The sequence below is a fragment of the Saccopteryx leptura genome, chromosome 2 (genome assembly GCF_036850995.1).
Source record: "Saccopteryx leptura isolate mSacLep1 chromosome 2, mSacLep1_pri_phased_curated, whole genome shotgun sequence".
In the NCBI taxonomy this organism is placed as follows: domain Eukaryota; kingdom Metazoa; phylum Chordata; class Mammalia; order Chiroptera; family Emballonuridae; genus Saccopteryx; species Saccopteryx leptura.
In genome coordinates, this window is record NC_089504.1 from 274,306,971 (window position 1) to 274,332,521 (window position 25,551).

Here is a 25,551-nt window from a genome sequence, read left to right on the forward strand (position 1 = left end):
CTCCCAATCGTTATTATTATTATTATATGGCTGCCAAGGCCTTGAACAGGTGAGGCCGAAATGAAAGACTTGGCAGACAATAAGTGGTTCTTAAGAGACAGCCCCCACTTCAGCCCGTTTCTTTCAAAACGGGACCCCCCAGGGGCTGCCAATCATACCCCTATCCCCAAGCACCAAATTGACTTAAAACATTTTTTTTTTAATTAACAAATGGAAGAACAGGAGCAGGCTCTCTCCAGCTTCTGTCATGTCCCCACCCAGTGACAGCTAAAACGTTTCACTTGTCAGTCAGCAGTGAATACCAGGTCTAAGCTTTGTGCTGTACATCCCCAGAATAGATGTTGCTAATGGCCTTGATGACAGTCCCTGATTTCTGAGGCATGTGTGAGAAAGCAGGAGCAGGGGAGGCCAGGGGCAGGGGCAGGAAGGCGGGGGGGGGGGGCTGCAGGCAGGAGTAGGGGAGGCCAGGGGCAGGGGCAGGGGCAGGAAGGCGGGGAGGGGGGGGGCTGCAGGCAGGAGTGGATGGTGTCGTGTCTTTCTCTTTTGGTAGCCTCATTTTCTATCTAATTTTGTTTTCACTTTTATTTTTTGCCATTTTCTCCTGAAAGCTTTTTCAAATGTCCACAACAGTCTGAGTGCAGAGCAGCTCCAGCCCCGAGGGCCAAGAGGAAAGAGGCAGAGAAAACAGTCTTATCTTCTACAGACAGCTTGATGTTGGTAGGAGAGGACTGTCTTCAGCACTTCCCATGGATCCCGAGGGGGGCCACATGCTATGGGACATCCTCGCTCTCCCCCCTGATGCCAACAGGTACCACCCAGTCAAAGCAAGAACCTTTTTTCCTGAGGCTGGGTTGTTCATGTTCATACTTTTTTCCTGGGTGTGCAGAGAGAGCCACCAGGCCTGAGCACCATCCCCAGCAGTGGTGCTCGGACAGTCTATTTGTCTAAACCAATAATAGTCATTCACCTGGGGCTGGCTCCTTCTTCCAGTGAAAAGGGAAGGGGAATAAAGCCAGGGTGTAATAAACAACTAGGAAGTCTCATTCATACAACCAAAGACATCGACACTATGCTATGTCCCAGTCACTAGTTACATAAATGAGACCCAGCTTCTCTCCTTCAGGAGGCCACTGCCTCTTCTTGCCCTTGTCAGCTTCAATGACCAGAACTGTCAGTGAGCATATGTTCCAACTAAAGTTGGAGGAATCTGAGTGTTAATTACATGACGCTGAACCATGGCAAATAGGCAAAAGTCTCTCAGCTTTCTCTGAAATAAATTTCTGCTCGCACAGAAATACCACCCCACCCCACCTCCCCTCTAAAATACATCACCCCCATCTCCCATTACCTTCCCCTAGTTCCTAAACCAAAACTGTCCATAGCTCTTGTGGATCCATGTCCCTTTAACCTGCCTAACATTTATTAAGGTGTTGTGTGTGTCATTTGCTGCTCTAAGCATTTTATGGGCCTTATTATATAGGTACTACAAATATTCCATTTTATAGATGAGAAGACTAAGGCTTATCATTGTTATATAACTTATTCTTATTGATCACGAACCCAGGCCATCTAGCTACAGAATCCACTTGCCTGCTTTTTCTGTCTCACCGAACCTACATTGGTCCTGGTTCTGAACCTTCTGAGTGACAAAACTTTTCCCTCTTTTTTTCCACAAGGGAAAATAACATCAGTTTCCTGACTCCTGTGTGCTACAAACCACAGATTGAAGATTATAAGAGTGCAGACACTTGCCTGACTAGGCAGTGGCAAAGTGGATAAAGCATCAGACTGGGATGCAGAGGACCCAGGTTCAAAACCCCGAGGTCACCAGCTTGAACATGGGCTCATCTGGTTTGAGCAAGGCTCAAAGTCGCTGGCTTGAGCAAGGGGTCACTTGGTCTGCTGTAGCCCCCCGGTCAAGGCACATATGAGAAAGCAATCAATGAGAAACTAAGGTGCCTCAACGAAGAACTAATGCTTCTCATCTCTCTCCCTTCCTGTGTGTCTGTCCCTATCTGTCCCTCTCTCTGTCTCTGTCACAAAAAAATAAATAAATAAGAGTGCAGACACTTAGTTTCCCCACTTCTGTTCTTGTAGACAACTGCAACAGGATTGTGTCTGAGATACTGAGCCTAAAGGAAGAGCCCACCAATCTTAGGGACAATTGGTGCCATTCCATGTTCTATGAACTTGTTGATTAATTTGTATGGTTTTTCTTGACCTCTGTTATAAGCATGCTACTAATGACTTCAAAGACCTTAAGAATGGATCACAGGTTTCCCAACAGTCTTGAAACTCATGGCACAGTATCTCTGCAAACAAACTGACATTCTACATGCAGCAACCTCACGGTTAATTTTTCAGGGTAATGATAAAATTGCTATTTTTCAAGGCCTTCATCCTTAGCCCTGTTTGACTTGATAGTCTCAGGACTACATAAATGGAGTCTGTACCTCCATTCTCTCCAGAACATCAACTTTAATTTAAAGGCCCATCAAAGATCTTGGAAGGCCTAAATCTTTCCCTTCCAGCTGGTCAGAAATATTGGCATATTAATCTATCTAGTAATTATGTGAACAAGCTCTGACCATGTGTTATTGAAAATTAAACTATCAAAATGTATCCAATCAAATCGCTCAATTTCTCAATCCTATCCTGTCACTAGATTCAACACCAAGATTAATTATGAAGCAATGGGACATGTTCGCCAGATGTGGTGCTGACTCCAGTCAAGGTGCAGCTGTTTCTCCACTCACTGCTGCTGCAGACTCAGCCGCTGATTCCACAGTCACTGATCTGGTTCAGGGTTACATTAGCCTGAACACGCCTGGTATTGACTTAGTCAATGCTCTTACGTCTCCTGCTTCTTGCACCTGCAGCCAAGGCCACTGTCAACAAATGATCTGTCCCAAGGGAGGCACAAGAAAGTGAGAACTGCCAGCCAGCTTTGAGATACAGGAAAGAAACTGCTATTCTGGAAGAAATTAAAATGACAGAAACAGGGAGCCACAGGAGTGGGTTCTAGCCCAGAAGCTCTGATGTTTTCCATCATGAAACAATTGCTTGGTAAACTGACTTCCCTCCTGGCTTGGCAGTGTCACCCACCTGGAGTGTCCGGGGTACCATGCAAAGAGAAGAACCTCAGAGTTATGCATAATCAGGTTTCATATTCAGCCTGGCTCTCTGCCATTTACTTGATGTACAACCAAAGGCAAATCAGTTTTATCATCTCTGAGCTTTCTCAGTTATAAAATGAGAAGGTATAAATACCTACCTTACAGGGAGGGTCATTAGAATTGTGAGAGAGTATACAAATGTGGTTGGCATTTTGGGTAGTGATAAGCAAGTAGGTCCTTGAGTCAGTCTATCCAGAGCTCCATTCTTGCTCAACACTCTACCAATTACTTAGTGAATAACTTTGAAAAAGTAATCTAACCTTTCCAAGCTTTGTTTTCCTCATCTATAAAATGGGATGATATCAGGACCTAGCTGATAGATAAGATTAAATTACATAATGTATGTAAATGCTAGGTAGAGTACTTGGAAAATAACAAACATTAAATAAATATTCAGAAATATTACTACTGTCATTAGCATGCAGAAAATATTGGTTTCCTTTTCAACTCTCAGCTTTTCTCACCCCACCTCTATATTTTTCTATGGCCCTCAAAGTTAAAAAAGTCTTAGGAGTCATGTAATCCAATCCTTTATACCACATAGGCATCCATTCTTTTTATAATAAAACAAGATTTTGTAATTATAAACCCAACTGCTTCCTTAAGAGGACAGATCCTCTTCTATGAAATATATTTTGTTTTACTGAATACCTTATGATGCAAGTTTGGGAATATGAGCTAATAGAGATTGCTCAGTATAACAAAGAAAATAAGGGCAACACAATGGTGAGGTCAACAGGAAGGGGGTGAAGAACAGAGAGAGGCTCAAAGGAGAATGGAGAAGAAAATACAATAAAAAGACAGAGTTCTATAAAATGACCCTCTTCCCAGTGACCACTTAAAATATTAATTAAGTCCTACCTCTTAAAGGTGTGATGTGATATGATTTCTTGAAACCAGTAAAATAATTGATTTTTGTTAATATGACAAAGAAGAGAAATTACATTTGGGGATAAAGGAATTAAAGGTATATATGGCCTATAAATATAAACCTCTAATGTATTATTCAAGATATTCCAGGTAATTATGTGATTAAAATTTTCAGAGCCTTGAAACAACAAATGGTGACTTCAACTTCTATATAAAAGTCATAAGAAAATATAGCTGTTACTTTAACAATAAGAACACGCTATATAACCTGTACAATCATAATTTTTGAGCAAATTAAAGAGCCGAATGCACAGATACTCACATACACATACACACACAAAAAAAAACCTTCATAAACTAAAATTTTGAAAACTTTATAATCCTCCTAGGAGAGAAGGGACCAATGATGGTTTTTAGCATTCTAGAATAATGGAGGAAGGACAAAACTATCAGACTCACATAAGAAAGAAAATAGATAAGCTTTCAATGAATTTGTAAGAAATGAACATATAGAATCTGTAGGAGTCCTGGAAATAAAAAGCCTGAACCCACTCACTAACTCTTTTCCATTGTCTTTTGTTAAGACTCACAAGAAATATTGGGAATAACAGGAAAATAAAAGCGTAAAAGTCTTCTTGAAATGCAGACATGTGAAATCTGCTGAAAACTAAAGAGCAGAAGAATTGAGACAAACCCTCCAGGAATTCAACTCCCAAGCCCTGCTAAAGGGAAGGTTCTATCCTGTCCTCAAATCATTTGAAGCTATGACAAACTGAATCTAGTGAGAGCACAATCAAGACCTGATTCAGCTCATCTACAAACTAGACTCACTCAACACCCCAAACCAGAAACCTGACAGAAAAAGATGTCCTATTACTGAAGTAAATATTATTTACTTCAACTTCTACTGTATATTTATCCACATTTGACATTCAATCAAAAACCATGAGACAAAATGTCAAGGTTGTGAAAGACAAGGGAAGATTTAGGAACTTTCTCAGATTGGAGGAGACTAGGGGCCATGGCAAATGTAATGCAATGTGGTATTGGATCCTGCAACACAGAAATGACATCAGTAGAAATACTAGGGAAACTTGAGTAAAAGCTATAATTTAATGAAGAGTATTGCACCAATGTTAATTTTTTAGTTTTGATCCTTGTACTGTATGGTTACTTAAGATATTAACAATGGGAAAATTTGGGTGAAGAGTAGACTGAACCTTTCTATATTATTATTGCAACTCTCCATAAATTTTCAATTATTTCAAAATTAAAAAATAACATTATGAGATGCACAGAAAACAAGAAGGTACAATATAATATGAAGAAAGTGAATAGAAATAGTCACAGAGATGGTCCAGATATTAAAATGATGAGAATAACTTTAAAATCACTATGACCAATAGGTTACACAATTTTATGTAAAAGATGGACAGCATAAAATACAGAAGAGGATATTCAGCAAGAACATTTCTACTTTCTATGAAAGAAAAAGGCCAAATGGAAATGTTAGGAATGAAAAATATAATAGAATATATGAAGAATTTATTCAATGGATTATCAATAAGACCAAAGAAAGGAATCAGTGAACCTGATGCCAGGTCAACAGAAACTATACAAACTGAAACATAAAGAAAAAAAGAGTGTAAAAAAATAAGAACAGGGGATCTGATCTCTGTGGAACATTATAAAATGAACTAACATTTATGTAATTGGAGCCCCAGAAGGAAAAGAGAGAAAAAAATGAGGCAGAAGAAATGATTAGAGACTGAAAATTTCCAAAATGAATAAAAGACAGAAAACATAGTTATAAGTAGCTTAGTGAACCTAAGCAGAATAAATACAAAGAAAACTACATTTAAACACATTTTAAAAGCAGACAGAAAATAAAAAGACACAAAATTCATATGGGACAAATATTATGAGAGTAACAGCTGCCTTTTCATCTGAGATAATAAAGGCCAGAAGATGGTGGGATAACAGTTTAGAGGACTGAAATAAAATGATAAAACAAAGTTATCAACCAAGAATTCCATACCCATAGAAAACACTCTTCAAAAATACAGAGGTGGGTAAAAGTAGGCTTACTGGTGTTTTGTATGGAAAAAGACATGCAGGTTATGATTATTACAATAGCTTTATTCACTCAATGGTACAGTGCACTCACAATTGTAAACCTACTTTTGCCCACCCCTGTATAGGTAAAATAAAGACAAGTTTCAACCGATAAATATTTAGAAAATTTGGCTTCAACAGATGTGCATAATAAAAACTGATTTTAAAGAACAATTCAAGCTAAAGGGAAAGGATATTAAATTAAAATCTTGTTCTTGAAGGAGAAATAAAGAACACTGGAAAAGGTAAATATAACAGTAAGTCAGACGGCTGGCTGTTTAAAGTAAAAATAATGACACATTATAGAATTTTAGTGTTTGTAAAAGTAAAATATATGACAAGGGAAGCACAAAAGACAGCGAGATCTAATTGGAAGCTTATTGTTCCAAGGTTTTTACATTGTTTAAAAAGTAGTAGAAGATGTTTTAGAGATAGACTATGATACATTAAAAAGATATAATTTTTTATGCAATTCTAAATATATACACACAAACAATGTACATTAATAGAGGAGATAAAATAGATTACTAAAAAAGTCACTTTATTTCCAACAAAGCAGGAACTGGAGAACTGAATAACAAAAAGCACGAGACACATTTTTAAAACACGTAGTTGAAATTAGGATAATGCTGGCCACTTCTCTGAAGAAGACACACAGATGGCCAATACACATATAAAAAGATGCTCAGTGTCACTAATCATCAGAGAAATGTAAATTAAAACCACTTCACACTTGTCAGAATGGCTATCATCAGTAAATCAACAAACAACAAGTGTTGATGAGGATGCTGAGAAAAAAGAACCCTTGTGCACTCCTGGTGAGAATGCAGATTGGTGCAGCCACTGTGGGAAGCAGTATGCAGTGAGTTCAAACTTTTAAAAATGGACCTGCCTAAGCACCAGCGATTCCACTCTGGGAATATACCCAAAGAAATCTGAAGCACCAATTCAAAAGAATATATGCACACCCCTATGTTCAGAGTAGCATTATATACAATAGCCAATGCTTGGAATCAGCCCAGTGTCCATCAGTATATAAGTGGATAAAAAAAGCTTTGGAACATTTACACAATGGAATACTACATAGCCATAAGAAAGAAAGAACTCTTTTGTGACAACATGGATGGATCTGGAGAGTATGATGCTAAGTGAAATAAGCCATTCAGAGAAAAACAAGTACCATATGATTTCACTTATATGTGAAATCTAATGAAAAAAAATAAGCTAGCAAATGAAATAAAAAATGACTCATAGATATAGAAATAAAAAACCTGACAGCTGTCAGAGGGAAGGGGTTGGGGGCCTAAGTGAAAAAGGTGAAGGGATTAACTGGAATAAAATGACTCATAGACACATCAACAGTATGGTCATTACCGGAGGGAAAGAGGGGGGAGGGGTAAAAGAAGATAAAGGGGAGTACATGGTGATAGGAGACTTGACTTCGAGTGGGGAACACACAATAAAATATACAGATGATGTACTGTAGAATTGTACACTGGAAACCTATATAATTTTATTAACCATTGTCAGACCTAGAAGTTCAATAAAATTTTAATGAAAATTTAACCTCAAAGGAAATAAATAAATAAAAACACACAGTTGACAAACTTAAATATGAACATATCAATAATTATATTAAATTTAATTGGACTAAACACCTCAATTAAAGGTAGAGATTGCCAGATTGTAATAAAGCAGAAGTAAACCATATGCTATTTATAAGTAGTATACTTTAAACAGAGATACAGGTTAAAAGTAAAAAGATTAAGAAATCTATACCATTTATGATGGACAGGCTCTAAGGTGGCTCTCATGATTTCTAATCCTGATATTTACACTTTTGTGTAAGCCCTTCATCTCTATTGTTGGCAGGTCTAGTGACTTGCTTCTATCCCACAGAATTTGGCAATTGTGATGTATGTCACTTCCATGATTATATTACATAATATTGTAACACTTCTCTTGCAAGAGACTCTCTCCCTTGTTTGCTCTGATGAAGCAAGCAGGCAGGCATATTGGGGAGGCATGTAGCACAAAAGACTGGGAGTCGCTTTCAGCAATCTGTTAGGAACTAAAAGTGGCCTTCAGTCAACAGTCAGCTGAAAACTGAGTTTCTCAGTCCAACATGATATCAATAACTGAATTCTGTTAATAACCACACAAGCTTGGAAGTGGGTCCTTTTTTGGTCAAGCCTTGAGATGAGAGGACAGCCTTGGGCAATAATGGTCATTATAACTTTACAGAGAACTGTTCTAAGCCATGCCCAGACTCTTGACTCACAGAAAGTGAAAAATTGGTGTTTTGTTTTAAGTAACTAAGTGTGTGGTAATATTATTATGCAGCAATAAAAAGCTAATATACCATGCAAACACTAAGCATTTAAAGCTGTTTGGTTATATTAATATCAAAAAAGTAGCTTTTAAGTTGAAATTACCACAGACAGATAAAAATGTTTTTTTAAGATAAAAGGGTCAATTTATAAGTATTTTTAGTTTAATTGAGATATAATTGACATATAGCACTTTATAACTTTAATGAGTATAATGATATATTTATATTGTGAGATAATTACCACAATAAGTTTAGCTAACATCCATCACATCATATAGTTACAAAATCTTTTTTCCTGTGATGAGAACACTTAGGATCTATACTCAGCAACTTTCAAATATATATGACCTTAATTTACTATAAGACAGAGCAATCTTAAATGTGTGTGCAGCTAATAACACATTTTGCAAATACATGAAATAAAAAGAAAGTGGCGGAATTAAATAGAAATAGACAAGTTCACAACCATTAAAAATATTAACATTTTTTCATTAAAGAATTGACCAAATAACCAAAATAATCAGTGAATAATGATATACCCAGCAAAAACTCTTAAAAGTGAATGCAAACTAGACTTTTTTAAGGCAAACAAAAACAGAACAAATGCATTGGAAATGGAATTGCACTATAAGAAATTTAAAAGACTTTCTTCCACAGGATGATCATGATATCAAGTGGAAAATTTGGATCTGCGCAAATAAATGAAGAGTTTCATAAATGGTAAGAATAAAAGTAAAAATGCAAGGCTGTATTTTCCTTATTTAATCACTTTAAAAGAAAGTTGAGGCCCTGGCTGGTTGGCTCAGTGGTAGAGCATCGGCCTGGCATGCAGGATTCCCGGCCAGGGCACACAGGAGAAGCGGCCATCTGTTTCTCCACCCCTCCCCATCTCCTTCCTCTCTGTCTCTCTCTTCCCCTCTCACAGCCGAGGCTCCATTGGAGCAAAGTTGGCCCGGGCAGTGAGGATGGCTCTGTGGCCTCTGCCTCAGGTGCTAGAAAGGCTCTGGTTGCAACAGAGCAACGCCTCAGATGGGCAGAACATCGCACCCTGGTGGGCATGCTGGGTGGATCCCGGTCAGGTGCATGCGGGAGTCTGTCTGACCACCTCCCTGTTTCCAACTTCAGGAAAAAAAAAAAAGAAAGTTGATGGGTAAAAACAGTGTCTTTTCAGGGGTTATAGCATATATAGAAATACACTGAATGAAAACAATAGAACAAAGATTTAGAAAGAGAAAACGGAAGACTATCGAAAAGTTCTTAATTATATGTGAAGTGGCACAATATTATTTTAAGATAGACTGGGAGAAGTTAAAGATACATTGCACATCCTTAAGAAAGCACTAAGTTAAAAGAAACACAAGTATAACTAAAAAGCAAAGAGTAGAAATAAAATGGAACTGTAGTAATTACTCAATTCAAAATTAGAAAAATAGAGGGGGAGTAACAACAGATGGATAAATAAAAAAACAACTAGCAAGGCTACACATTTAAATATAATTATTTTATATTTACAGCAAATGTGAAAAGTTTAAAATCTCTGCTGAAAGACAGAAATTGTCAGATTGGACAAAAAGAAAAAGATCCAAATATATGCTACTTACAAAAACCCACATCAAATATAAACTTTTAACATAGACATGTTAAAAGTAAAAGGATGGTAACAGGGACACAATGAAAACACTAACCAAAGGGAAGTGGAAGCAGAGTTCTTGACATAGCTGAGCACTCAGTGAACCTGAGCTCCTACTCAGAGTAAGTATAATAGGATTTGCAGCCATCAGGTACCTAGGGAGATTGCTCACAGCTGGTATAAAGCAAGGAGGAAAGCCCAACAGCAGGTGGGCCCTCGGCCTGTCAGCAGGCGCCCATAAACTTGGGAATTGGTACAGTTTGCTGGTAACCTCTTGCAACTCCTAGAAACCCCTCTTCTTAGCCAGTAGGAACATGTCTTTTCTAAGACTCAACAAAGCATTCAAGTTTAGCTTTCTCTCATCCTTACATACACACAGCTTTTTATATTGGTGTTTGTTTTTGCTACTGTTGGAATTCTCCAGAGTCAAAGAGAAATTTGGAAAAGGCAAAAGAACGTGAAGCCAGACTATGGTCAAATCCCAGCTTTGAACTGTGTAATTGTGGGCAAATTATTAATCCCTTCCTCATTTCCTCTTCTATAAAATGGGTTTATAAAATCCTTATTTCACACAAGTTTGTTAAGAAGATTAAATGAGCTCATTTATGTGTAGCACACAGTGTAATATTTGGCATAGAGTATGTGCTCAGTATGAGCCCTGTTCTCCAAAATTCCTATGACAAATGAGGATACTTTAGGCATCTCAGGAAACATAGTGGATACCCTGTCTGTCCTTGTGGGTCAGGAGATGCACTATGGGCGTCTTTTCACAACTGGAAGCAATGGAGCCTGGACGACTCGTGTAATTGAATGGGCGAGACCATCTTCCCCAACTCAGTGAACTTCCATCTTTGTCTCCTCGGGGACAAAAATGGAAAGCCCATGCCCTGTGTATTTCCAACCCTCAGCCTGATAAATCAACGGCAGTTAATGAAGCTGTTAGAAACAGCAGTGACCATAATGGCTCCCTGGGGTTGAGGAAGTAAGCAGCAAACTTCCGTAGTTGTGTAAGGGAGACAAGGTAGAGTTGGCCTTGACAGAAAATCTAAGTAAGACTTGCCAATAAAAGTGAAATCTACAAGCCCAGACTTTAAAAACCCTTGTTCATTCATTCACACTTTCATACATTTATCCACCTTTTCTAGCCATTTATCTAACAAACATTTCTCAAGGTTGAACTAAGTGCCAGATATTAAAGCACAACAATCAATGAAACTAACCCGCTTTTCTATTTCCTGGTAACGAACTATTATTTATGGCAGCGAGTGAATAAAAAGTAGCTGACATGTGGTCAATCACGTTCCCAGAAGCCTTGGTTGGGGCTGGAACCAAGGCCCAGGTTAAAGCCTTGCCTTCAGGAGATTGGAGCACAGCTAAGGAATGAATTAGTGTTTTCAGCAGGTGATATGCTGGACACATTAGGAGAACTACCTGGTTCATTAGCCAATATACCTGGTTCAGTGGATAATATATCAGATTAACCATGTGAAGCATTATTTCTTTAAAAAACTGGACGTCTTTCCACCCTCCACCTGCACCCCCCACAGGAGTGGGAGATGTAACTGCTCAGAGCAGCTTTGTTTACTTCTGTGCTCCTCTCTTCCCCCTTAATGCCTGTGAGTGTATCCTGAGGGACCGCATGCAGGTGTGTGATGCGTACTGTGCTGACACATGCAGAAATCCAGATTTGGCTATTTCAGTACATCACTGTCAACCAGAGTGGCTCTGAACTGTGTCAAAAAAAAAAAGACCTCGATTTGCTTTGTAGTCAGAATGGGGTTGTTTTTAGCCTGTTAAGGTTCACAGCTATGAAATCTTTGTTTGCAAATCAGCTTTTCAACAATGCTGGGTGTGGGGACCAAAATAGCAATTCTACAGTCACTTCACACCCTCAGTCTCCTCCTCCTGCTACGTGGCAGGGATGGGATCTGGAGGAGGAACAGTTGTTCCCTTGCTGACACTCTTGTCACAACCAGGAACAAACAATCCTTGGAGCCATCCAAGCACAGCCTCATGAATACCCAGATCTGAATTTTGGTGGCTTTGCATGGGGGAGAACTAGAAGTATCAAAATACCCTGGAGGGTTTGTTAAAACATGGGTTTCTGGGGCAAATGGTGCCCTGATAACTGCTTAGCAATCTTGCGGAAGAAAAAGAGTTGCATTTGCCAATTTCTATGGTGTAAATACTCCTAAAATAGTTCATTGCAAGCTACTGTGAAATTGTGAAGAGAGGCGCAATCTGCTCTCAAGTTTATTCCAACCAGCCCCCACACCATTGTCTCTAATTTGACAGATCTACTGTGGGGCCTGAGTATGCAGACTTTCAGCAAATTCCCAGGTGGTACAGATGCTGCTAGCACATGATTACTAGGTACCAAATATCATGCAAATTTCCTTTAGCTTTGGAGGCTTTGACACCCTCCTTACCTGAACCTCATCTTCCCTTTCCCCATATATTCTAAAGGCCATTGGAAAGAACTCTTAGCCATGGGGACATGGCTCTGGGCTGTCTTTGGGAAAGTGAAATATATAGCAGTTTTTTAAAAGGAAGCCACATGTGCTGCTATTTTTGTTTGTACATTCCTTTGGCTTAGCATGACAGTAAGAATCCAGATCTTACTCTGGATTTTTCTGTTCCTAATCTAGCACAGTGCCAGTAAAAACCCACTGAACTGAAATGAGCATGGTATACCGGCCTGCAACCATGAAATACAGCTCTCATCATTCCTATTATTCATTCTATTTTCATTTTAAAAAAAATTTCCATTGATTTGAGAGAGAGAGAGAGAAAGGAAGGGAGAGAAAGGGGAAGAGAGAGAGAGAGAGAGAGAGAGAGAGAGAGAGAAGCATCAACTCATTCCACTAGTGTGTACTCATTGATCGCTTCTTGTATGTGCCCTGACCAGGGGTCAAACCTGCAACCTCAACTCCAGGACAATGCTCTCTCCCCTGAAGCGCCTGGCCAAGGATCACTCATTCCATTTTTAAACTAATGGTGTGCTCATCTACTTATTAGTTCACTTATTTGTGCAATTGGATATTTGAATCCTACTAGGTGTTGGTAACTGGGTGCTGGGAATATAATGGTAAATGTAATAGGTACATCTGACCCATGGAGATTATAACATCGTAGGAAAGACAAATATTAAATACCAATTAGATTTTCAATGAGTGCTTCAAAGAAAAAGCCCAGGATGCTATGTGGGCATCCAATAAGATGGGGAGGCAGTGAAAGACTTTCTGGGGGAGGAAGGCTATATTGAGATCTAGAGGGTGGGTAAGAGTATCTCAGTGAGAGGAGATGGGGATCACAGGTGTGCGGCAGGGGAGGATTATTCTAGGGAAGCAGGAGCAGGACATGGGCAGTATATAGCAGGAGATGGGGCTAGAGAGAGGGGTGGGTGCTGGACTTGATCTTAAGAGCAGAGAGATCCATGAAAGGACCTAGCTTAAAGGAATGTTGCCTTGGGTGCGGTGCAGCCCAGACTTTTGGGAATTGTTTCTGAATCACGGACACAGACATAGACCCTGTAGTGCAAGGTTATGGCTGAGGTTGTCCTTTTCTCTTTTGGTCGGTAATACCACTGGATATTACCCTCTAACCCTGTTACTCTGGTCATTCAACATAGTGGTAAACCACTCAGGGTCAAGGATGCTGTCTTCATGCCTTCTGTTGTCCGTTGTGCCTGTGGTGGTGCTGAATACCCACTAGGTCATGGCCAATAGCCATGAGGTACTGAAAAAGCACTTGACTTAATGCAAAGGGATCAGACTTTCAGACTACAGTTGCTGCCACTCAGCAGCTGTGAAACCTCTGGCTTAGGCACAGGATTTTTCTGGGCTCCTGTTTTCTGCATATAAAAAAGGAAAACGATAAGTGTCTTATAAAGTTTTTGTGAAAAGATTGAATAAGATATCACAGGCAAAATTTCTAGAATGCTGTGCCTGCTAGTGTTTTCCAACCACTGGTCCACAAACCCAAACACCAGAAATTTCATGTTGATCTGTAACACTGCTGTTGTATGAAGATTATGGACCCAATGATCTAAGTTGAATTCATTTATGCTCAGGGTAATTTCTGCCTTTGCGGTCCCTGAAATAATTCTCCTATTTTCACTGGTCCCAAGTGTAAAAATGTTGAACAGCACTGGTTATTGATACATAGAGTGGGTAGGGATAATGGGTCTGGTCTTCACCAAACACAGTCTTCTACTTACCTTCCTGTTCAGAATTACCCAACCACCAGGCTATCATTTTAGATTTAACTCACAGTTTGCAGGCTGCTAGAGGTGACCTTCAAGAGTTAGAAGACCACCCATTCCTGTGTGTGTGTGTGTGTGTGTGTGTGTGTGTGTGTGTGTGTGTGTGTGACAGAGATAGAGAGAAAGACAGAGAGAGGGACAGACAGGAAGGGAGAGAGATGAGAAGCATTAAGTCTTCTTTGTGGCACCATTGATCACTTCCTCATATGTGCCTTGACTGGGGGGCTATAGCAGAGCTAGTGATCCCTTGCTCAAGCCCACAACCTTGGGTTCAAGCAGAGACCATGGGTCATGTCTATGATCCCACTCTCAAGCAAGAGACCCCACGCTCAAGCTGGTGAGCCCGTGCTCAAGCCAGTGACCTTGGGGTTTCGAACCTGGGTCCTCTGTGTTTCAGTTTGACACTCTATCCACTGTGCCACCACTGGTCAGGCAACCACCCATTCCTTTAATATTTCTCTTACAACTTGCATTCAGCTATCTCTGAAATTCAAGGTACCCTCTTATCAACATCTCCTTTCATATGTGCATGCCACTTTATGGTCTCTGGAGTGGACGGGGAGGGACACTATGGCTCAGGGAGGTATTGTTTAGGCTGAAGTTTGTAGACAATCCACATCAAAACTACCCAGGCATTTATTAAATCTTCAAGTGTGTGGACCCTACACCAGGTCTACTATTACAATCTTTTGAAACCTCAAGTCTCCTAACTCTGCCACGGTGGATAGAAGCCCAAGCTGTGAACTCATCCACGCCAATATGACCTTGGTCTCCTCATATGTACCTTTGAGTATAGATTATATTAATCTCTACCTCAGATAGGGACTGTAAGGGTTAAGTGAGATAAAGTATGTGTGATGCTTAAAACAGTCCTTGGCACTTAAAAAGCACTTGAAAAAGTGATTGCATTTATTATGGCATCCTGGCCTCTCAGCAGCTTTCTGCATGTACAAAGGGGGAGCTGATGTCTAGAAAAGCAAAATGAGTTACCAGAGGTCACAGCTAATCAGCAGTCCGGCAGGACTAACATCCAGAATGCCTAAATCCTAATCTAACACTATTTCCACCACACCAGGTTACATCCTCTAAGCAAGGCGTCCCCAAACTGTGGCCCCCTGAGGCCATTTATCCGGCCCCCCGCCACACTTCTGGAAGGGGCATCTCTTTCATTGGTGGTCAATGAGAGGAGCACTGTATGTGGCCACCTCCAATGGTCTGAGGGACAATGAACTGGCCCCCTGTGTAAAAAGTTGGGGGACCCCTGCAAGCCCTGGACTTCCATAGGGCTTCTGTCCCATGTACCATCTCTGTGTGGCTGTGGAGAGCCCTACATAGCTCCCTTTTATTACCAATTCATCTAGATGTTGCTTTTATCTTATAGACAGATAACAGCCGGAGCTCAGTTGACCTCTAGAATCCCTTCAGATATAATTGAGTTTGCATTATCTGAAAGGTAGCCATCTTATAACATTTAGGTAAATTGCAGCCTCCCACCTGACCCAGACCACCTGCCCCAGGGCTCTGAATCCTTCGCCTCGCTGGCCATGCACCCTGCTCACCTCCCCTTTCTCAACTTTGTTCAGGGAGGCGCTGATGATGTTGATGCTGACTTCATGCGAAGCACGCAGGAACACAAAGCCCAAACCACTCCCCTCCCAGATCCCAGCCCTGACTCTTTCAGACTGGGGAGATTTAATTTAGATAGAGATGATTTTTAGCAATGTGGATGTTCCAGCCTATCCCTGAGGAACAAACAAGGCAAGGGCCTCAGAGCCAGACGCTGGAACACACCACGCGGTCCCCACAACCCAGAGTCCTGCCACTGCCCTGCCTTCCTCTGTCTCTTGTAAAGAATGAAGGAGTGTCTCTGTTAAGACACCCTTCAAGCTCCCTTAGGGTACGCTTTGTGCACTGCCCACCCACCCGAACTGTAGATGGGAGTGAGCAGGTGTTTGGTTTTATTGAGTCAATGTATCCTCTTCTTGTTGAGTCCATTGCTTTGCTTCTTTAGTGAGTATTCCTCTCCACCACTGTCCCCTTCACACACATCTGCTCTTCCTCACTCCCTCCCCCTGCAACCCAGATGCAAGAAAAATAGGATTGGGCAAGTCCTCTCAAGGTCTCATGCTGTCTACTTGTAACCTGAATGGGTTTAAAGATCCCTCCCACCTCTAACCTGTGGAGGTTCTCCAGCTTACTCACACTTGGCTGTTCCCAGGCGTTGGGCCAGGAATAGCCATCAGCTGCTACGTGCTGCAGCAGCTTTAGGATACTTTAGAGCAGAGGTTCTTAAGCTTTTGCTATTCGTCTTAGGCATCTTTAAAGTCTTAGTAAGTGTTTTCACAATACCCATAGGCCAAAGGAAATACCTAGCAAATCTGTTTATTAAGTACTTAGTCACTAAATATGATCTAACGGAACTAGAAATGTTGGAGCTGTAGACTACCGTGAGTCATCATTTTGCAGTGTCTATAGGTGTTGACAATTTCTGTGTCTGCCTAGAAATTTAGAAATGTCTTATGGCATCTCTGTGAGTTTACTGCAGTACTCTAGAGCACCTTGGCACAGGGTTTTGGAATTGGGGCCCTAAAGTCTTATTTCCTAAACTCATATTTAAACCTCCTGTTCACCGTAACCTCCAAGAGACACTCAGTGGGCACTCATGCTTATTGTATGACTGGCCACCCTGATCTCAAGGAAGATTTAGAGAAGCTGGTCACTTTGGCCTTTAGAAAAGTTTCTTAGGACAGTCTGATTTGAAAACTAGAAGTTATAGGTCATAGGTCATACTTCGGCAATTTAGATACTGTGTTTCCCAAAGGTGTGCATGGATAGGTAAAATCCTAGATATGCAGGGGACAGGAAAAAAAAAAAAAAAAAGAGGCTGTGGTATAAGTTAATCAGGTATATGATCTAAATTACCTGAGTGATGGTGCAGCTCAACATTTTATGCATAGGAATAGACACAGCAAGATAAAATTGGGCATTACAAGTATTTGAAATGGACATTGAGCCTTGCCGCGTGCCTGGTTCTGTGGCAAGATTTCTTTACTCATAAAGTCTACCCCACAAGAGCTCTAGAAAGTACATAGTCTGGATTCCCATCAAGCAGTGAAGAAAGCAAAGCTCAGAGCAGTGAAGTCAGGACTTGAACTCCTTTCTTTCTGACTATAGAGACCCAACTTTTAGCTACTTAAGCTGTTTCTCTTAAAAGTATGATTTCCACCCCCAACCCCCAAAGGACAACAAATGATCTAATTGGCAGGGACATCCAGGAAGTTTACCTTAGAGTACTTAGGCAAACCTCAGAGCCTCGGGCCACATTACTCTGGACCTGAGCCACTTTCTCCTCTAGTTCCAAAGCAAATGTACATGTTTCATTTACCACCCATGCTGTTCCTCTGTTCTCTATGATCTCGCAGCCTTTCCAATGGCTGCAAAGATGTTTCCCTGTCTGTCTACCTTGTCCATCAGCAATACTGAGAAGTATCTCCTCTCTCAGTTCCCTTCTCACATAGTAACTGGGAAGGAAAACACACCAAGTATCCTTTAAGCAGAAAAGGCAAAAGCTATAAAAGAAAAAGAAATGACATTTGCCTAGCAAAGAGGATGGATCATTTACAGTTTATTGCTTTAAGTTACAGGGAATCTATTAGGCCAGGCCAGTGGACATTTATCTCATTCCCTTGCCAACGCAGGTCCTAGAAACCCCAGTTCTACCTATAAAGCAAATGTCAGGGAGGCGGTAGCTCTCCCTCCATGACCAGCCATTAATTCAGGAAGTGGAGCACTAATGCCTTGAATTAGCTTGGTTTCTCTCTGCATTTCCTCTGAAATTCTCCATATTGACAACCTAAATGAATTAAGACTTTGGAGTCAGACAAAGGAAATCCTGGTGAGGAGATGCCTACCTCATCCGTGTGGGATGCTAGCTCAGTCCCCAACCGGATTGTCTCCAGATCTAACCTGCGATGGTGTCTCACTCTGCTCGGAATACTTCCTGGTTCCATGCTGCTGCTCCTCCTCCTTTTTCTTCTCATCCTGAATATAATTCGCTTTTTGTCTACCAGTCTATAGTTTGACAGTTGTGTAACCATCACCACAATCAACATAATGAACACTTTCATAAGGACAGAATATTCCTCCATGTCCTTTTGTAGTCGACACTGCGCCCTACCTCAGGCCCCCAACCACCGATCTCTTCTGTTTCTGTGGGCTTGCCTTTTCCAGGATGTCAAATAATTAGAATTACATCACAAGTAGCTTTTAAATTTTGACTCCTTTCTCTTGGCATAGTGCATCTGCAATTCACTCACGGTGTTGTATGTATTTATCTATATTGTTGTATGTGTCAGTAGCTTGTCCTTTTTATGCTGAATTGTACTCTAGTGCATGTATATATCATAGTTTATTCACCAGTTAAAAGGAGTTTGGTTCATTTCGAGTTTGAGGATTTTAGTAATAAAACTAAAATAATGTTCACATATAAGTTTTTGTGTTAACCTAAGTTTTCATTTTCTTAGGTAACTGCCTAAATGTGGGCTTCCTGGGTCCTATAGTATGTGTCTGTCTCCTTTTTGCGAAACTATTTTCCACAATAGGTATATTGGTTTGCAGTCACACCAGTGATGTATGTGAGTTCCAGTTGCTCTGCATCAGGGGTCCCCAAACTACAGCCCGCGGGCTGCATGTGGCCCTCTGAGGCCATTTATCTGGCCCCCGCCGCACTTCCGGAAGGGGCACCTCTTTCATTGGTGATTCGCATCCTGTGCTCCTGGAGTACTGTATGTGGTAGCACCACAAAGCACGGCTTCGCTCACATACAGTACTACTTCTGGTGACACAGGATGCACGCGTCACGGCTCCGGAAGTGTGTCATGTCACTTGTTACGGATAGCAGTGACAAATATGGAACCGGACATTGACCATCTCATTAGCCAAAAGCAGGTCCATAGTTCCCATTGAAATACTGGTCAGTTTGTTGATTTAAATTTACTCATTCTTTATTTTAAATATTGTATTTGTTCCCATTTTGTTTTTTTACTTTAAAATAAGATATGTGCAGTGTGCATAGGGATTTGTTCATAGTTGTTTTTTTTTATAGTCTGGCCCTCCAACAGTTTGAGGGACAGTGAACTGGCCCCCTGTGTAAAAAGTTCGAGGACCCCTGCTCTGCATCCTCACTAGCACCTGGAATAGTCTGTTCTCCAGTTTAGATTTAAATTATTCTACAGTTATGCATTGTTCAGCTGTGGTTTTATTTTCCCTAATGACTAATAATGTCAAGCATCTTATCTGCTTATTTGCCATCTGCGTAGCTTGTTGGTAAAGTTTTAAAATATTTTACCCATTTTATTATTGGGTAGTTTGTTTTCTTATTTTTGAGCTTGGAAAGCTTTTATATATTCTGGATTCAAAAACCTTAGTGTTTTGCAAATATTTTTTTCCATCCTGTGGCTTGTGCTCTCATTCTCTTAACAGTTTCTCATGAAGAATAGAAGTTTTCCATTTTTATAAGGTCCAATATATCAATGTTTTCTTTCACAGATGCTGCTTTTGATGCTGTATCTAACAAAGCTTTGTTTAACCCAAGGTCACAGAGATTTTCTCCAGTTTCCTCTAGGAATTAAACAGTTTAAAGTTATATATTTAAGTGTATGGTTCATTTTGAGTTTCATGCTTCTTTCTCAGTTGGTTGTCTTTTAAAGACAGAGTCACCAAGGCAGAAAGAGAGATGTGACTTAACCCTTGTGAGAAGCTGGTCTTTTACAACAGTCAGCCCATTACTTCCATTACTGCAGGGGAAGCCACTGCCATAATGTAGTGGCTAAACCAGGCATGGCCAACATATGACCCGTGGGCTGGATCTGGCCTGCGTAATGAGTTTATGTAGCCTTCGATTAAATTTTTAATATTCTCCGCTACTTTAAAATCTCAGCTACTCAGAAGCGGAAGCGTCTTTGATTATTGGAAATCAAGATATTTAAGAAGATAGTGATATGTGGAAAAGAATTCCACCTGTGACTAATCTAGGGTTAACTTCCAATAATTGGTTGAATGGATTTACAATACTTCTTTATTTTTTAAAAAAAATTCCATTATAAAGATTTACAACTTTTGAACTCGTCTGTACTCGATACGAACTGTTTGACGTTTAGCAGCAATGTGAAATCCACATTCTTTTAGGCGGAGTTTGCCAGTGCGCACCCAAGGTCAAACAATTTGTTATTTTTGTGGTCAAGTGTGCTGAATCAAGTGGCATTGTGGCATAGACAATAGCTGCAGTTGATAACTGAAAACGTGTCCAGGCTGTTTGTAAAATGAAATAATTGTTTTATTTGCTGTATAACCCCTTCAAGCTCATTCTATTAATTAAATATTGTTTTGATTGATTGCGATACAGTTTGGATATTTATATGATATGTAATTATATTTTTATTAAATTATATTTTTATTAAAATAATATTGTATATTAAAATTTTTTTACTCACTTACATTTATTCATAAACAAATTATATAATAAAATTTTGTTTACTTAAATGAATCGTTTTTGCATTTAACTTTTTTTTTTCTTTTTTACAGAGACAGAGAGAGGGATAGATAGGGACAGCCAACAGGAATGGAGATAGATGAGAAGCATCAATCATCAGTTTTTCACTGCGACATCTTAGTTGTTCATTGATTGCTTTCTCATACGTGCCTTGACCGTGGGCCTTCAGCAGACCGAGTAACCCCTTGCTCAAGCCAGTGACCTTGGGTCCAAGCTGGTGAGCTTTGCTCAAACCAGATGAGCCCGCGCTCAAGCTGGAGACCTCGGGTCTCAAACCTGGGTCCTCCACATCCCAGTCCGACACTCTATCCACTGAGCCACCGCCTGGTCAGGCTAACATTTTTTAATTTTAATATTTCGTCTGGCCTATTAAAAAAGTTTTCTTTCTAATCTGGCCCGGGGACAAAAACTGTTGGCCACGCCTGGGCTAAACCTTCGACTCTAGCATCAGGTGCCTTGAATTTAAATCAGTTTTCTATACCCTAAATTGTAATATAGGGTGATTAATTATACTTCCTGATCCTCAATTAAATAGGTTATTAATCAGTAATGCTACTATTAGTACCCGGGTTATAGCATTGATTCTGAGTGGGGAAGACAGTTCTAAATAGTCTAGGAAAGGTAGCCAAGGGTGGGTTTACACTAAATACTGAAAGAAACAACAAAGTCTAGCCCTGGCCAGTTTGTTTAGTGGTGGAGTTTTGGCTGGGCGTGTGAAAGTCCCAGGTTCAATTCTTGGCCAGGGCACACAGGAGAAGCAACCATCTGCTTCTTCACCTTCCCTCTACTCTATCTTTCTCTCTCTTTCTTCCCTTCCCATAGCCATGACTCTGATGATTATAACAAGGTTAGCCCCAGGTGCTGAGAATGGCTCCATGGCCTAAGGCTAAGCCTTGGGCACTAGAGTAGTTTGGTTGCTGAGCTACGGAGCTGTGGCCCAGCCAGGTAGAGTATCACCTGGTAGGGGACTTGCTGGGTAGATCCCAGTTGGGGCACATCTGTTTCTGCCTCCCCACCTCTCACTTAATAATAATAAGAAGAAAGAAACAATGAAGTTTATAAGATCAAGCTACTAGTATCCCCCACATTGCCCATAGCCACTTTCTTCTTGGGCTTTCTCCCTGTTCTCCCTGGATCTGAGTCAATCTGGATAAATGCTTCTCTTACGTTCTTCTTAGTACACAAATACACATTCAGTTAGCTGTGCCATAGCTTTATCTGTTCTCTACCTGACCAGCTTCTCCATCTCTCCTCCTCTATTTTTAAGGAGAACCTATCTGATTTTGTCTGATACATCACAACCCAGGAAGGGAGACTTATAAATTCATGGTAACTATGATCAAAATGTTTATCTTGCATGTCCCTAGCCTCCAGGCAGGCCTATCCTAAAATCTCCAGGAAAACAGACATCCAACTACCTAGATGTGAGGAGATGTGGCATGGTGTGTGGGAATGGGAACACATGGGTTTTGGACTGAGACTTGGATTCAAATCATAAGTCTGGCTTTTACTGTGCTACCCTAGGCAAAACACTTAACTGTTTAGCCTCGGTTTTCCAATCTCAGAGTGAAGAATATTAGAATCTTTACTTGGTTTTGTGAGAATTAAGTGATATAATGACTGTATGTGAAATATCTGGTACATTGTGGCAACCTTCCTGATTATGATGGTGGAGCTCACTCAGCCTTTCTCTACCACTGTTTCCAGGATACACAGCTCTCAAGCAGAGGAACTTCTTTATTTCTAATCAGAATTCCCCCTGCTGCTAGCCCAACTCATTTTTGATTATCATATCAAGTCAATGGCCCTCAGACGATCAGATAGGAGTTGAGAACAGCCTAATGGCTTTTGAATTCTTTGAAAAGTACATATGTATATGTATTGCAATCCACTTGTGAAGAACTTATAGTAGATCAATTACTGTAAATGCCCTAAACAGTTTCAATTGATTGCCATGTGTGATCTGAAGTTCTGATTAAAAGAGGCTTTGTTTAAAAAGGAAAGCATTTCTAGAGAAGAGAAGAAAATATCACTACTATTGAGGCCGATAACCTGAATTGTGAGACTGAAAAATGATCTCCACTAGAAACTCCCTGCATCCAGCTACCTGCTACTTGCAGAATAAATTTCTACTTGGGTGAATGCCGCTCCTATTTGTTGGGATGCCTGGAGAGAATCAGCTGGGATCATCTCATTCCAGCATAAATTTTTCCTTGGTTGCTTAAGCTTGAAAGTGCTATTTTGTATTCCCGGGTGAATACAAAATTCTCTTATGTATCTTAATCCTGTGCAGCCCCAGTGACTCAGCACAGCTCTTTGGGGCTTAGCTTTGAATACCCTTGACTTAGGTTACAAACATCAATCCTTCATGATGCTTTAACCTTCATTTCTGGAGTACTCGTGTGCATATCTAACCCTTGCGTGCACATGAGTATTCATTTGCCTGGAAGTCTTAATATTGCCAATATGAAACTGAGTTAGCATTCCACAGACCGGACTCTGACCTCAAATATTAGTCATGCTAGGGGAGCCCAGGGGAGCCCTGGCCCTGGTAGGGGGAAGGCATACACTCACCCCGATGCACTGCAAGACACACTAATCGAACTCAAACCCCCATTCAGAACACTTTGCTCACCAGCAGGCTGTTCCTTTTTCTCAGGTGTATGTCTTGTTGTCGATTAGACAGAAGCGGTGATTTGATCAACTTTTCGACTGAACAAGAAACAAAACGAGATGTAGCCAATTCACATCATGTTTCTCAAATAGCTTTTGACAGAAATTTACTTTCTATTCAACATGATCTCAAAGGTGCTTTTCTTGTCTCTCTCTCTTTCCCTACCAATATTTCTCCCCCAGAACACTTTCTCTTTTTTTGTGAATTTTAAAAAATGTATTGATTATTTTAGAAAGAAAGAAAGAAAGAGAGAGCGCATTGATTTGTTGTTACACTTAGACATTCATAGGTTGCCTCTTGTATGTGACCTGACCAGGGATCGAACCTGCAACGTTGGCAGAGCCAGTGCTTTTCAACCAGCGTGCCGCGGCACACTAGTGTGCCATGAGACATGGTCAGGTGTGAGTATAAATACATTTAGAAACTATATTATTAACTATATGTATTATAATATGTACTGTGTTAGAGTGTCATTTTGTGTCATTTTGGTAGGTGGTGTGCCCAGGATTTTGTAAATGTAAAAAATGCACCGCGGCTCAAAAAAGGTTGAAAATCAACCAACTGAGTTACCTAGCCAGAGCCTAGAACACTTTTTTTACATGGTGAAGAATTATTTAAAGATTGGGTTTGAAGTGCAACATTCCAGAGAGTTGCTTCTTATTGACTGTGAATAGTCCCTGGCCAGAGGTCTCAGAGGAGTCTCTGGAGTGCACGCCTGCTGCCAGGGCATGCCACATCTATGCCCTGAGCCAGGCCTGCGTCGGCCAGCCCCTGGCTTTGGAGCAGCAGTCACAGCATAGTCGCTCTGCCTGATGGGCCTGCACCAACACGCCTCATTTCCTTGACAATCTGTTCCTTGTCTATTTGTTAGACCCCTACATTAAGTCAAGCCCTATGCTAGGTACTTTTATTTGTGACAGTGCATTTGGTCTCAGCTGGTCCTCACAATCACCATGTGACTTAGATAGTGTCCCCATCCTTTTCTCAGTCATAAAGATGACCCAGCTAAGAAGTAGAGTCAGAATTTGAATCCAGGTCTTATGACTCCAAAACTTACCATTTTCCTCTTCATCCCACTGCTTTTAAATTGCCATCTAATTTTGTTTCAGGAAAACAGGGCTAACAGCCCTGGCCAAATAGCTCAGTTGATAGAGTGTTGGCCCGAGCACAGAGATTGCCAGTTTGATTCCCAGTCAGGGCACATACAGAAACAGATCAATGTTCCCCTCTTTCTCTCTCCTTCCCTTCCTCTCTTTCTAAAATCAATCAATTAATAATAATAATAATAATAATAATAATAACAACAACCTCAGGGCTAATACACAAGACAAAGTTCTCTTCACTGGAGAAAGAAATGACCTTACAGGTCACTTGGTGCAAAACCTTAAATGATCAAATAAAAGAACTGAGGCCCAGAGGGCCTATGTGATTTACCTGAGGTCACTCAGCTATTGAGCTGGCAGAGCTGGGACTTGGGTTTGTGTCGTACAGATTCTAATTACTACTATTGCTTGCACCACATTGGATACCCTGCTGAGTCAAGGAAACGAAAAGACTAAGAATCAAAGGCCAAGAAATAAAGTTAAACCCATGCTACCAGTCCTGGAGAAAGTTTCTATTTCAATGCAGGGACTGGTGTCTCCCCCACTTCTTAAACTCTTCCTGGTTTCTTCTGCCTTTTTACTGTCCAAATTGAGATTCTTTGTCAGGAATATGGACAAGACAAAATAACATTGCCTCCTCAACTACCATGCCAGATCCAAACAGCTCTGAGCTTTCCTTAGGTGTTCTTAGATTTCTAGTATATATGCCTCCTGAGATTTGTAGAAGAGCTTTTCCCATTGTAACTGGCGTGACCTGGTCTAGCTGTTCATCTAAAAACAAGATTGGGGCAACCTCAGAAACAGAGCACTTCAGGCTTTGCCCAGGTCTCCTGCTGT

At 40.6% G+C, this 25,551-nt stretch overlaps 1 protein-coding gene across 1 annotated transcript in view; it reads right to left on the bottom strand.

The window, feature by feature from the left end:
- Positions 1 to 25,551, bottom strand: part of LOC136392002 (mitochondrial calcium uniporter regulator 1-like) — a 61,405-nt gene that overhangs the window by 19,316 nt on the left and 16,538 nt on the right. Inside the window, exon 2 of the mRNA XM_066363961.1 lies at positions 18,354 to 18,458. Coding sequence (XP_066220058.1) covers positions 18,354 to 18,458 — 105 coding nt within the window. The remainder of the gene's footprint in view (positions 1 to 18,353; positions 18,459 to 25,551) is intronic.